Below are 13,768 nucleotides of genomic sequence, written 5' to 3' on the forward strand. Positions count from 1 at the left end.
TTCCAGGCATCCACAGGCTCCCAGGTGGGCTCAGAGTCTGGCTGATACCAGAAGCATGACCAGGTGGTCATGCACAGGAGCAGACAGGATCAGGTGCAGAAGAGCAGGCTCAGTGGAAGAGGGTAGCTGAGACAGGACGTGGAACCAGAACTTGATGCAGGACTTTAAACTGGTCTCCTCCCTGGAGCCAGGCTTACTGAGATAAAAACTGAACCTCCCCACATATTGAGCCAAAAACCCAGAGGACTCCACGGGGGAGGAACAGTGGACGATCAGGAGACGAGACAAACACAAAAACCTCTTTCCACTGGCTGCCAGGATCCAAAACATGAACCAAGGAATCAAAGTAAAAGACAGGCTAACAGAAAACAGTAATGATCTGGCCCTGAATGCTCTGGCTGAACTGAATATAAACCAAAGGAAACAGGTGAGAGGAATAAATGATAATTGAGTCAGGGAAGGAAAACAACAGGTGAGAGAAATAACCAATTAAGGGGGAGCAAACAGGCCAGATCATGACAATTTTGACTTGACAAAGCTTCCTTGATGGGAAGCGAAACGTCCAGTGGATTGTTTTTTTTTTTTAACTCTTTTGGACACCTAGATCAGTTAGTCTCGGCAGACCCAAGAAGAATGAAAGCACCCTGAGAACCATCTCCACCTGATGTTCAGGTCTAAATGCAAAGGACCGGCTGTCTTTTACATGAGGCTCCTCTTCGTTCTGCCATAATTTCCAAGAGGAGGTTTGGAGACTTTTTGAGTTTAGGAGACAGCCTTAATTGCAATGCTTTCTCGTTTTGTTTGAGCTCAGTGCTTAGAAATGGAGGGAAGGGGAGGGTGGGATGGGGGTGGTATCCTGATCATCCTGTAATCCACATAATCCCCTGCTGCCGAGGGAAGAGGCCTCGTTGTACGTGTTTGAGTGCGAACACTGGCGCGTGCGTGACCGTGACGTACTGTTTACACATTCTACTTCTTAGGAGCTCATGTGAAATTGACTGGGTTAAATACTGACCAGGGACGCTCATTAAAGGCTGGTGAAAGTCGTTTTTCCACCAATGCTGCACCCCAAAATATTTAAGGAGACAACACGTTTCCAATCCAAAATGTTTGGTTATCTCATCCTGTGACTCATAAGGGGATTGTGCATAATTCATTTTGAAGATGTCCCATGCTAAATTTAGAATGCCTGAATATTTTAACATGACCCAACAGTTACTGAGGCCACAGAGCAACTTAGAGCTTAGACTCTAGGAAAAAAAAGCCTTATGAAATATTTGATTCAGAAAATGAACCACTCTCCAAAATCACTGCACAGTCAAATCTGGTAGAAGCAAGTCAGGAATATTAGGTCAGGCTAATATTTGGATAAAATCAACATACAAAGCAGCTAGATGAAAGAGTCTGATTTTATTGAGCGTTTGCTTAAGGTGGATAAGGGGGGAGGGGTTGCAACAATAACTGGCTTTCTGTCTGGCAAGGATAGAATGAGGACATTATTGCAAATCCTGTTCCTGAACCCGTTATCAATCAGAGGGCTGCCAAGTTCAACACGTCCGGCAGAGGAGTTATGGGAAGGGATCAACGTTAGGCAGACGGGATCCAGACGGCCTTTCCGGATATTTCACACAGTCAAACGTAGAGGAGAAAATAAACAAGAGAAGAAACTGAGGAAGACTGCGAGGAGCACATTTTCCAAGGAAAAGTGCCCTGCTGCTCAAACCTCATCTTTTTCATTGAAAAAAAGGTCTGGGTGTGCTTGAGACACAGCTTCTAATCAATTGGAAAGAAAAATACATTAAAACACAGAGCTTGGGTCTAAGATAAGTTAAATGTACTCAATAAACTCTTAAATTTAGCTAGTCACAATGAACCAAGTTAAAAGCCAGTCAAAGCATGGTTTTACCAAGCATGGGTTCAATAAATGGAAAATATTGGTGCAAGGTAATAGCAAAACAACAATATCAAACCGATTTATAAGGAATGCATTTTGGATGCATAAAATGTCCCACTTTGATGCAGGCTAAAACAGCGGAAACCAAAGTTGGATGCAATGGAAGAGGAGACTTGCATAATAGATGTGTAGCTGAGCTTCTGCAGCAGCTAGCTAATGATCTCGTCAATATGGAGCAAAATCTGATTGTTTTTTTCCCCCAAAATTATGCTCCAAAAATCAACACGAATCTAAGATGATCCAGCTATTCAGCTCTTAGCATTGGTGAATGTAAATATGCCTACAGAAGAAACATGATGCTGTTTGCTCGTAGGCAGCTAGACTTTTTTGTTGTACCTATAGTCATCTCTATTAGTCGTTTTACAGACTTTATGAAAGTTCTTAACGTTTTTCCTTTCCGTGCACTTCAAGAAAGTGATTCAAGGTGGAAGCTTCTAAAAAATCCTGTGAATGGTGTAGTTTGATAAGAAATGGGATCTATTTGCCAAGGTGGAGATAATAGATAATACATTTTTCGAATTATGGAGAAAATGATGCACAGTATATCATAGTTGGACAAGGATTGAAATTAAAATTTGAACAGCAAAGTCTGGACAAAAGTTGTCAAAGAATGGAGAGATAACTGGTGATCATTAGTACAATATGTACAATATTCAGACCTGCAACTTTCTATTTTCTCTGCAATCTCCAAAAATGTGTGTCTTTAGGAAAAGATAGTGTCCTGGAATAATTCAAAGTATGGAAAAGAGTGAGAATCAGCAAGATGCAAAGTGACCTTAAAACTGAACAGCTGCTGCTGGCTTAGTCTGTACAAGTTGCATAATGCTGGTGAAGATTCTCAGTGATCCAGGTCACAGTCATTCCAAAAAAGTTTTTTATATAGCTGTTTTTTTTATTTGGAAAAACCAAACAACCTCTTAACAGACGCATGGCCCAACACAGAGGAGCTACCCCCTCCTGACAAGACCCTGCAGTACATCTACACCTTATGGACAAAGGATATTCTTTTGAGGACCAAAAAATTCACATTTTGGACAAAGGAGACAGGCGGTTTGTGAAGGAAGACATCTATGTTATGAAAGAAATATCAACCTTAAACAGAGGGGGTGGCTGAGATTTCAGCTTTCAAAAACCTACAATGCAGTGATAGAGTTGATTCCTTTGTGCTATCATCTCAACCCCCACCCCCATAAAGGGGAACAGAACATCTCACCTCTTATTCCAGCCCAACAATTCCCCCTAATGACCCCCCCTTTTAGAGACATAGACAGGTATTGGGTGTTGCAGGCTAACAAAGAACCCAAACGACTGCCCATTCTAAGGGGCAGACCTTTTCCTCAGGTTCAATTTGCATGATTTCTAAGCCATTTTGAGTTGAAAAAGCTTCCTGGCTGGGAAGCTAAATGTCTTCAACTTGGAAACAAAGTCCAGTGGATTGTTTTTCATCTTTTTTGAAAGTTGCATAATGCATTGCCTTACCATGCAATGGTTTACAATTGGCACTCTTAAAAGGTATAGTGGACAGTCTTTCAGCTTCAAGCTCCAGGAGTTTCATGCTAACTGTTGGCTTTCATTGTGGCGTACCAATGAGCATGCTTATTCCTCGCTAGTTTCCTCTTGCTGCACATATGTACTTCTAGTGTTTGCTTCCAGAGAGCTTTGGTTTCAGTGTTGATTTGAACATTGTGTACCATAAATATCTTCTTTCAATAAGTTAGCGTCCATGAATGACATGAACGGAGCAAGAATAGAGATAGAGTTGTGTCAGTGGTTCTTGTGCACAAACATTTGATAGAGGTCCACTTAAGGAGTTGAAAAGCAGGTAGCATGGTCTTTACCTTTAAGTAAGAGTAGAATAGACAATTATGCTTTGACTTGACATATCTGGAAATGAGATATAAAGTTAAAATCTTTCTGACATTTACTAGCTTCAAAGATTTATTAAAGGCAAAGAAAATCCAATCAAACATCTGGAAGCAAACACATGTATCTATGGTACCCTAAGAAGTACATTTTGAGTTTTAAGGCTATTTTTGTTGTCGGCGGTCGTAGGGCCCAGTGGCACTAACTATATGGTATGGCTCACTCTATCCGACTGCCTCAGAGCAGCTGTGGCTAAAATGCAGCTAACCAACATTAGCTTTTAAATGAGAACATCTGTAAATTCATGAAGGTCTGAATGGAGTTCTTAAATTTGATAAAGTACTATAAAGGTACAGGCCATTTCACAATTAGAAACCAACATTAAATACCTTGACTCATAGAACAGACCGATCTATCCATCATGTACTTTTATTATGAGCCTGTGTGCGTTTATCCTCCTCTGGTTTAGAGTAATACTATGCATTATAGTCCGGGCAGATTTCCTCTTCTTCTTTTATGTCTCCTTTTGACTATCAAACTTTCTTCACCTGTCGCCAAGATTGCTTTTATCTAAAAGATTTCTTCCAAATTTATGAGCTAACACAGAACTGCCATCTAGTGGTTACATGGCCTAAAAACAACCTTAACGTAGCAGACGAGTTGAGAACATGAGAGCAGTGACAGCGCTAAAACAGGTAGAGCTACAAAGAACATTTTATGTTCCGTTTACGTTCATAAAAGGAGCGAGTATAAATGGGTGTTACGATGGAGGTAAGGTTTGTCCTTAAAAACGACCCCCCGCCCCACTCAGAAAGGTAATACGCAGATGTCCAACTCCAGTTCTCAAGGGCCGGTGTCCTGCACCTTTTAGATGAGTCTACACTTTAAACACATAAATAAATAATCAGGTATATAATAGGACTCTGCAGAACTTCACTGCATGCTGAAGAGGTCATTCAGCCATTTGATTCAGGTGTGTCGGACAAAGATGTACCTGAACGGTACTGGTTGCTGGCGCTAGACCACTTGAAGTTGGTACTCCTGCAATACAGCATGAATTACAACCAGAGTATGAATCTTTTTTCTTAAACAGACGATCTACCTTGTTAGTTTTTCCATTAGTTGTTAGTTTTAATTAGTGTTAGCACAGCTGTTCACTTGGCTTCACATTCAAATCATCGCATTAACACTACAACACAAGCCTTGAGTTAAAAAAGTTGCCATTGCTTTAGAAGTTGCAGGATCATTCAAATCCAGCTTATTATTTTGGAGAACAATTCATGCAGAGAACCATTTATGTTAGTTTACAAACGTTATAAATGTCATCTATTGCAGTAATTAAGGCAGCAATTTAAATATAAATACAAGGCATGGTGTTTCGCCAACCATCAAATGGTGGTTGCACAGCTTACTCATATAGTTGTTTATCAACTGATTTTTGCAGTATCGGAACAGTTTCAGATAATTGCAGGATTGCAATCGGCGGTACTTACTCCTAAAGCCAGAAAAGTGAATTCACATTAGAGCTGTCAAAGAAATTTAAACTAGAAATACTATAGGGAGTTTTTTTTCAATGATGGTGATTTGTTTAAGCTGTCTGCATCAGTAGAAAGAATGTATTGCCTGCTGAAATTCAATATGAAGATGATTTATGCTCATTACGTCATGACTGTGCCCAACATGCTGTTTCTAAGACAAACAATGGTTAACGTGGTTTCTGATACCCGGTAAATAAGGATGTCTGCATGCAAAGTTATAAAAAAGGCTGTTTTAACTGGTTAAAAACTGAAGCTTTTTGTTAAAATAGCTGCTGCAAAAGTCATTTTTAATTGATAATGGCAATAAAATATGCTCATCTGTGTTTCAGGTTGTGAGAAGCTTTCCCTTCCCTTCAGAATACAGTAGCTACCACTACTGTATAGCCTGTGCTTGGTTATGGGCTGGGACTCAAAAAACGGGCCCCCCTTTTGGCTCTTAGTTTCCCATCAGTCAACGGGTTCTCTTGTATTTTCAAACCATTCCTGGTTCAGCCTAAGGTGAAAGCAATCAATAACTGGAACAGAAAGGAACTGAAAGTGTGCGCTATAGATGCTGATCTTTCTGAGAAATGTTATATCTTCCTTTCCCATTCTGCTTGAAACTGGCAGCTGACAAAGTCCACCACATGTGGAAAATCTTTCATAAGTTTGGGCCTGAACCAAACCATTTATAATGGATCGTTAGGTCAAAACTGCACATGAATCAGAGGGACAATAAGTTCCTGACCAGAATTGGGTTTTGTTGGAGATGTGATTCTTACTCAGACATTAAATGCAAATCAATCTAAAAGCTGGAGGACTGCCAAGGAAATGTGAATGATGTATTTAAACTTCAACTCTTACCTACTGCTAATGCACGGCAAAGTGCTTATGTTTGAGATACAAAAAATTATACCTGCCCTGAGAAGCACAAACCCCCTGGTGAAACATTTTCATTATACTAATGTGACGCAAAAGTAGCCATAACACTAACCGTTTCTTATTGGGACACCAAAACCTTCGATGTCAATGTTTTCAATTAGATTTTATGTGATAGACCATGATTCAGCCCCCTTTGCTGTAATCCCTCTAAATCAAAATTCATTGCTGAAAAGTCAGTAAATATTCAGTTGATCTGTGAAGAACTTGGTGAAATTTGAATAAATATAAGAACACAAACAGAATCATACAGACAAAGGCACACAACAGACATGTTGGGGTCAAATTCTGGAGAAGTTAAAAACTGATTTTAAAGCAAAATATCAAGCTTGTCCTCAGAAAAAAAGAGACACAGCAAACCTATAAAGAATCGTCCATCCATCAAAACAGACAGGCTGGAGAAGATGAGCAATAATCAGAGAAACACCTAAAGGGCTGGGCACCTACTTCTTATCTCAATCTGTCATTGTTTGATTGATCTGGGAAGTGAGAGCTCGCATCTTTTGAAGAAAATTGTTGTTGATGAAAATGGGAGAACAGTAAAATAACTCAATGTTGTAATGCTACCTACAGTATATATATAGCATCATCACACTGTAGGAAGGTGTATATTTAAAAGGGTATCTACGGCAGAAGGCAAAAAACTACTAGCCCTAGCAAACTAGCCCCACCCGCCTGCGGCCAAAATAATTTTTGCCTACGCGTTGGTCTAGCCTCGATCAATGCCCCAGGCCCTAAATCTGGCGGGCCAATCACAACACAGAGATGTGTTTTGAATGTCTGGATGCAAAGCGGGCGGGGTTTTGAGGGCGTGACAACAAAGCTGTGCGACGCTGGAGAAAGCACAACAGTAGCATCCACTGTGGCAGCAGCCGCTTTCAATGGAGCGCTCCATTGAAAGTTAAAAGTTCTCTTTTCTGTTGCTGCTGTTCAATAAAAGTACTTTTTAAGATAATTTGAGGCGAGAATATTATACTTTAAAGCGTCACGATATGGTCCATTTACCGATTTAATGCGTAATTAGAAAAACAATTTCTGAAGTTGAGAGGACCATGGCAACCAGCGGACCTCCGAGGCTAACAGCAGCCAGGGCTAACGGCAGCCTGTCTGCAACAGCCCTCTCTCGGTAGAGTCGTGTGTGAAGGACCGCTGGCTCTGATGGCCATTTTTGACTCAGCTTTGGAATCAGCTTTGGAAGGCTTAGACTTGGGATTTTGGTTGAAACGTGAGCAGGAAGAGGATCTACGCTCATCGGCGTCGCCAGACCCCATTTACTGGGGCACGTGCCCCAGTATAAATGAGCTGTGCCCCAGTATAAATGAGCTGTGCCCCAGCATAAATCTCATGAATATTTGCAACAGTGATACATTTTTTTAATGCATCAATTTAGATAATTCCAACGGAAGGAGACGTATATTTCTACTCAAGTGCGCAGCAAGTGTGTCGTTAACTCCAAATTGAGGATGTATTAGCGCCCCCACGTCAGCGCATGTCACTGCATGAACTGCAGGTAAATTAACGCGCTGCTCTCAACTGACTTGGATGGGACACTGTGCGGCCACGACGCATTTTTAGTTCTGGTAACGTTTCTTACCTGTCAATTTTATTATTTTCCCAGTGAAACCACATGATTTATAGGCTACTAACTGAAAATGACTGCATTGGTTTGTAGATGGATATCAGGAAATTCCTCACACGAAGCAGAGACAGGGAAGCAGTAAAACAAGATGAGAGAGAGGGAGGTAAGGTCCCGTTATGAATTAGTGATTTAAGCTAAGCAGTTACATTAGAGGCGTTATAAGCAATATGATAGATATTTACATAATTATAAGTTTAAGTTTTTTTATGTTTGCTGTAGAGAATGAGAATAGAGTAGAGTAGAAAAGGGAGGAGGAGGCGAGACTTACAGGCAAGAGACAGGTGAGAGACAGGAGAGACAGGACCATGAAGGTGATGAGGGAGCAACAACCAGCGTCCACAAACAAGAAGGGGACATTAGTGACTTAGGGGGAAACATGATGGCCCTAAACAAGTTGCCCCACTATCCCCAGGACAAATTTGGAGTAAAAAAAACGTTCATTTAATTCAAAATGGTTTAAAAACTGTTCCTGGTTAAAAAAGAAAGCTTTGTCATCAAGGATATGAAGTGTTTTCAACTTGCTTGATAACATTATATTCCCAACGTCTAGCGCAGGTCATCCAGATCTCCCTCACAATCCCAGTCTACAGCTGTAGTTGTGAAAGGTCATTCAGTGTGTTGAGAAGGATCCACACTTGGCTGAGGTGCACAATGGGACAAGACAGGCTCCATCATCCTGCTATTTTATCAGTTGAAAAGGAAGAACTTTCTAAGCTGAGCAACAGTCTAGTGATTGACCGCTTTGCAAAAATGAAAAATAGGAGGTACACTTTAATGCTCAAAAAAGAAAAAGAAAAACTTAGTTCAGGATGAGTTAACATTTCCCCTGAACTAAAACTCTGAAACCTAGGAATTAATGATTACTTCAGAATGTGTATAAGGAAACTTATTTGTCAAAGTTGGTGATGTCTTATTTTTTTATAGCTGCAATGGTGAAAATGTTCCTGTTTGTTAAAACAAATATGCTCTTACATTCATTAATATCTCAACTGGTAATTTTGGTAGGAATTTGTCAGGGTTGGGCAGTGTGCTATTTGTGTATGGAAGAAGGGGCATATGCAGTAGGGGGCCAGTGCCCCAGTAAAGCTTTGTACCTAGCAACGCCCCTGTCTACGCTCATTCATTTTGAGAAGGACGTATTCACGTTTTACTAACAGGCTGTTTGTTTATACTCTCCCAACAGCTTTGTGTCACGCTTACTACGTCACAGTAAGTTGCGCTCCTGGGTCAGAGTCTTGGCCAATGGGCACAGACAGCGGTTTGAAAAACAACGGGTTGTTTTCATCAACAATCTTCTGATGTCTCATTCATCGGGGGCAGACTAAATAACACCTTTAATCTCCCATTTAGTGTGGTTTACCAGGCTTTTAAACTACAGCTGGCACTACATTGATCTGGTTTGGATTAAAGCATATCCATTGGCTTAGTCAAAACCAGACCTAATTACTTATAATTCTAAAACACGAGACCACCTTACAGAGACTAACAAATAATACAGAAATAAACAATACAAGTATTAAAACATTAAGTAAGAAGACATGCTTGACAGCTAATAATATGTTTAAAGTGAATAAATCAGTTTAAAGAGATGTTTTAGCTTTGATTTGAATAAAAGAGACTATGCATTTTCAGTGACTGGAGGAAGTGAGCTCTGGAGCTGAGGAGCAGAGACACTGACAGCTTTGGTTCCCATGGTGATAAGATGACAAAGGCTACAATAATAGTTATAGTCTGGTTTTGTAACAAATTTGTAATAAATTTATAGATGTTGGAGATCGGCCTGTTTTTCAGTGTAGTCCTGTTTCTCTGACTGTGACTCTCTTCATCCTCTGACATGGGAGCTGGCTCGGAGCTCGTCTGCCTGGCTGTATGTTTTCTGGACGGGGCCGCCTTTTACAGCTGCTTTTTGTGTCTCTGCTTCTGTCTCCTTGAACCCCAGTCGGCCTCAGCAGATGGCCGCTCACACTGAGCCTGGTTCTGCTGGAGATTTCTTCTTGTTAAAAGGGAGTTTTTCCCCTCCACCTTTGCTACAAGCATGCTTGGAATGAGGGATTGCCTTTGAGTCAATGAGTCGATGCAATCAACTGGTTTTCTTTAGATAGAAAACTTTGAATCAATTTGACTGGATGATTTGGTGAACTGTAAAATGCCTTGAAATGACGTGTTGTGAATTGGTGCTTTATAAATAAACTGAATTGAATTATTGAATAAGATGAGAGGCAGACGAAGATATGAGAGAAGATCTATTCGTTTCCATTTGGAACCTATGAAGATGTTGAAGGTTAGGTGTTCTTATGCTGAACTTGGAAAAAGTTGGAGTTTATGAAAGTTTAAAGTTTATGTTAAGGATTAAAAATTTTAGAGGAAAATCATGATCTAATGTCCTTAAGACAATCTGAAAAGGAGTTAGATGGTAAGGAGGAATCGGGGTTGGATAAACTTGGAACTTGGTGTCTGCTTAACAAGAAAAATTGATGATGTATTTGTGGAATATGTGGCCAACCGGGAGCATGTAAAGAAGGAAAAAAAAGGGGACCAAATAACCCTGAGGCACACCAGTAGAGATGTAATCTATTCAGAAGATATTATGAGAAATGGTATTAGAAACCAAATCTAATACCACATTAAGAATAAAGTCTAATTGGTTTCACAGAGAAGATTTGTGTAAAAGGTGGTGGAGACTTTCTTCACAGATTTCCATCTAAAACTGCAGAAAAAGGTGGTTTTAAATAAAATTTTACTTTGTGTTGGTTTATCACATACAATCCCCGGAAAATACAACAGAGTTAATGCTTTTTAAAAGATATCTAAGTAGAGGCATGAATTCTTTTATAAGATACTTTAATACCACACATGCTGCCCTATTTCAGAATTAATGGAAAAATTAGCCATCTAATTCCCCTGAGTCTTTGGGTTTCTTTGAATGCTTTTCTTGCTCTGATGGAAAAAAAGGAAAAACTTTCAGAGTAACATCCAGTTGCTCCTTTTTCTTTCAGACCGTCAGCCAAGTTCCACTTAAAGCCCCTTTTTTTTCTGTGAAATTCACCACCGACAATAATCACCAAACATCGAACCATATTATATCTCTGTTTGAGCCAAACAGTTGGAGCATAGCATTGAAAGTGAAAAAAAGGAGTGAACTAAAGAAGAAACATTAATGCAGGGGAAGCCAAGACAAGATGCCAAACTGGCTGCTGCTTTATTTATGAACCTCCTGGAGGTGGAGAGCTCTGAGACTCACACAGCCAGCCTTTATGAATAAATAAAAAGGTGCACTTACTGAAATAAAAGCCCCTCTCTCCACAGACAAACTGCAGCGTGTCGACCAGCTCCGCCCCGCATAGGGTCTCCGGGCCCGCCCCTGTTGCTGTAGGAGTCAGGGTGAGGATGCACAGCAGTAGTGAGAGGGTGTGGCTACAGGAGATACAGCACATCGCACCCTGCACACAGAGAGGAAGAGCTTAACTGTGTTCACTGATGGGGAAGGAGTTACTGATGGTCAGCGGATATATTAGCATTGTGGACTTGGGGACAAATCCAGACGTTCAATTTCCATGGGTGGGGCGCATCTAGAAAGTTTTCAGGTGTTGTGGCTGGATAGGAAGTGCAGTTTTATGCAAGCAGAAATCCAAAATTTCAGGTGTTTTATTGAGCTGCTGTCATATATATGCAGGGCCGGTTCTAGCCCTTTGGTTGCCCTAGGCGAGATTTATTGGTATTTATCGATACCGCTATCGATACTTTTCTGTTATTTGGTGGAAAGACGATGCAACAAAATTTTTTTAACAGAACTGGTATTGCTTCTATTGCTTAACAAGTGAGCATAACAAAAACGTTTCTAGCCTTCAATAAACATGGCTAATGTAATAGGCCACTTCGAAATGACATAAAACTAACTAGAATATATTTTCACAATTGTTGGTTAATGTATTGTCTACTGTCACTTTTCATCATGTTTTTAGTGATTAGGAAAATATTTAACAAATAAATAATTGTATTTTAAATTAAATGTAATTTTTAATAAATGTTGGCATCAGTAGTTTCATTATATATTCTAAAATAGTTAGAGCAATATACAACTGTATTACTCATGTTTCTCGCCAAAAACAAAATTTCCTGTTTTCTTTACGTTACACTTGAACGCATCATGATAACCTAATTGTCGTTTTACTGAGCCAATCTGAACACATCATCACGCAGCACGTCTGAAACTTTATTTACTTTTCAAGCTAACTAGCTTGTATGCTACCGATTACAACACGGATGTCACAATTACTATTTTTAACTGACCGGACAAGCTACAAAGTCTGTGTGCGCTTACCAGTGGTACTCTGAGTGGATGATTAAGATGGGCCCGACTGCGGCGGCAGGAGGAGGAGGAAAAGTTAAGTGCCAGACTTCACTTGTTTTACTTTTAATATCTGTTTGCTTACAATTTCATTCCAAAATATTGGTGTACATGCTGCAGTGATTGACGTCACGACTTCCGGGTTGGAGGGCGCTTGAAAAGTGATCAGAATTTTTTCCGATTTTCTCTTAAATGTGAAAAAATAAATAAAAAAACGGTGGTATATTTCTTTGTTCATATTTTGCTATTTATATACACGTAAGGTTAAGTCAAACTGACGGACGCTTCATAACCGGTTTAATTCGCTTTTTTTTCTAATTCTATGATTAATGGGAAGTAAGCCTAAGGGCGACGCTAGAGGGCGCCCCCAACACATTTGTCGCCCTAGGCAATTGCCTAGCTCACCTATAGCAATCGCCGGCCCTGTATATATGGAAGCTGCAAAAGAAGCTGGCAGCAAGTTAATGTCAATAAATCTAAATATCACAGAGATATCTTCAAGCATCTATTGTTATGTTGTTCATGGTTAACAGTTAATAAAAAAATATATTCTCTTGTTTGTTTGGTTGTATTTTTTCTGAGAAATTAGTTTCTTATGCAATAATGCGTTTATGCCTGACGCAATCATGGGGAAGACATTGACAATTATCCAGCATTCTGCCATTAAGAATTAGTGTTGCACTGATTTTTTGGCCCCGATACCGATACCTGATACCTGGCTGTGCAGTATTGGCTGATACCAATACCATACTGATACTATCTGTTTGAAATTGATGTGTGTGTGTATATATGAAGAACTGCATTCTACTTGGATGTAAAATAATTGCCATCATGGTTTTGTCAAGCAGGAAAAAGACTAATACAAAGTGAATACAGTAGAACTTTTTATTGCCTACCTGGAATGGTTGACAATAGTACTTTTGGCTCTCAAAATGGTATCGGTGCCCTACTTGTTGGTACTCGCCGATACCTATACCACCATTTTAGTGCTGGATCGGGGCCCAGGCCGATAATGGTATCGTATCGGTGCAACACTACTATCAATATCAACAACATTTAACCATTACTGTTAAAAAGAGGATCACAGAGTTATTGTTGTTGTTGCCAAGCATTTTAATGGAAAGTTAAGTGGAAGGAAAAAATATAGGAGGAAATGGTGCACAAGCAACCCAGTCAACCAAAGCCTACTTTAAGGTTTCGTGCAGATAACCAGTTAAATTAGTGGTTTTGACGACCATTACAAAGGCTATCAGGATATGGGCCGCAACTGTTGCATTGATTGTGCCGAGTCAATCCTTAACCAGAGTAAACAGCACCATGCCACCCTGGCTATGACTGTTGATCCATGATCCAAAGTCCGTTTATTGAGATGAAAATATATTTTCATTTTATTTTGAAATCAAGGTCTCATTGCATGTAATAACTTATGGACATAGGTTCAATATATTATCATCAAAGAGTAAATCAATGTCCAAAATTTAATTTAAACAGTAAACTAAAAAGAAAAA

General features: G+C 39.8%; 1 protein-coding gene across 2 annotated transcripts in view; it reads right to left on the bottom strand.

Moving 5' to 3' along the window:
- The window catches only part of igf1 (insulin-like growth factor 1), a 30,365-nt gene that overhangs the window by 14,463 nt on the left and 2,134 nt on the right, over positions 1–13,768 (bottom strand). For both annotated transcript variants that reach the window (XM_038281382.1, XM_038281381.1), the window contains exon 2: positions 11,193–11,352. In XM_038281382.1, coding sequence (XP_038137310.1) covers positions 11,193–11,346 — 154 coding nt within the window. In that variant the 5' untranslated portion in view covers positions 11,347–11,352. The remainder of the gene's footprint in view (positions 1–11,192; positions 11,353–13,768) is intronic.

This window comes from Cyprinodon tularosa, unplaced genomic scaffold (genome assembly GCF_016077235.1).
Source record: "Cyprinodon tularosa strain WSP-4 unplaced genomic scaffold, ASM1607723v1 ctg17, whole genome shotgun sequence".
NCBI lineage: Eukaryota > Metazoa > Chordata > Actinopteri > Cyprinodontiformes > Cyprinodontidae > Cyprinodon > Cyprinodon tularosa.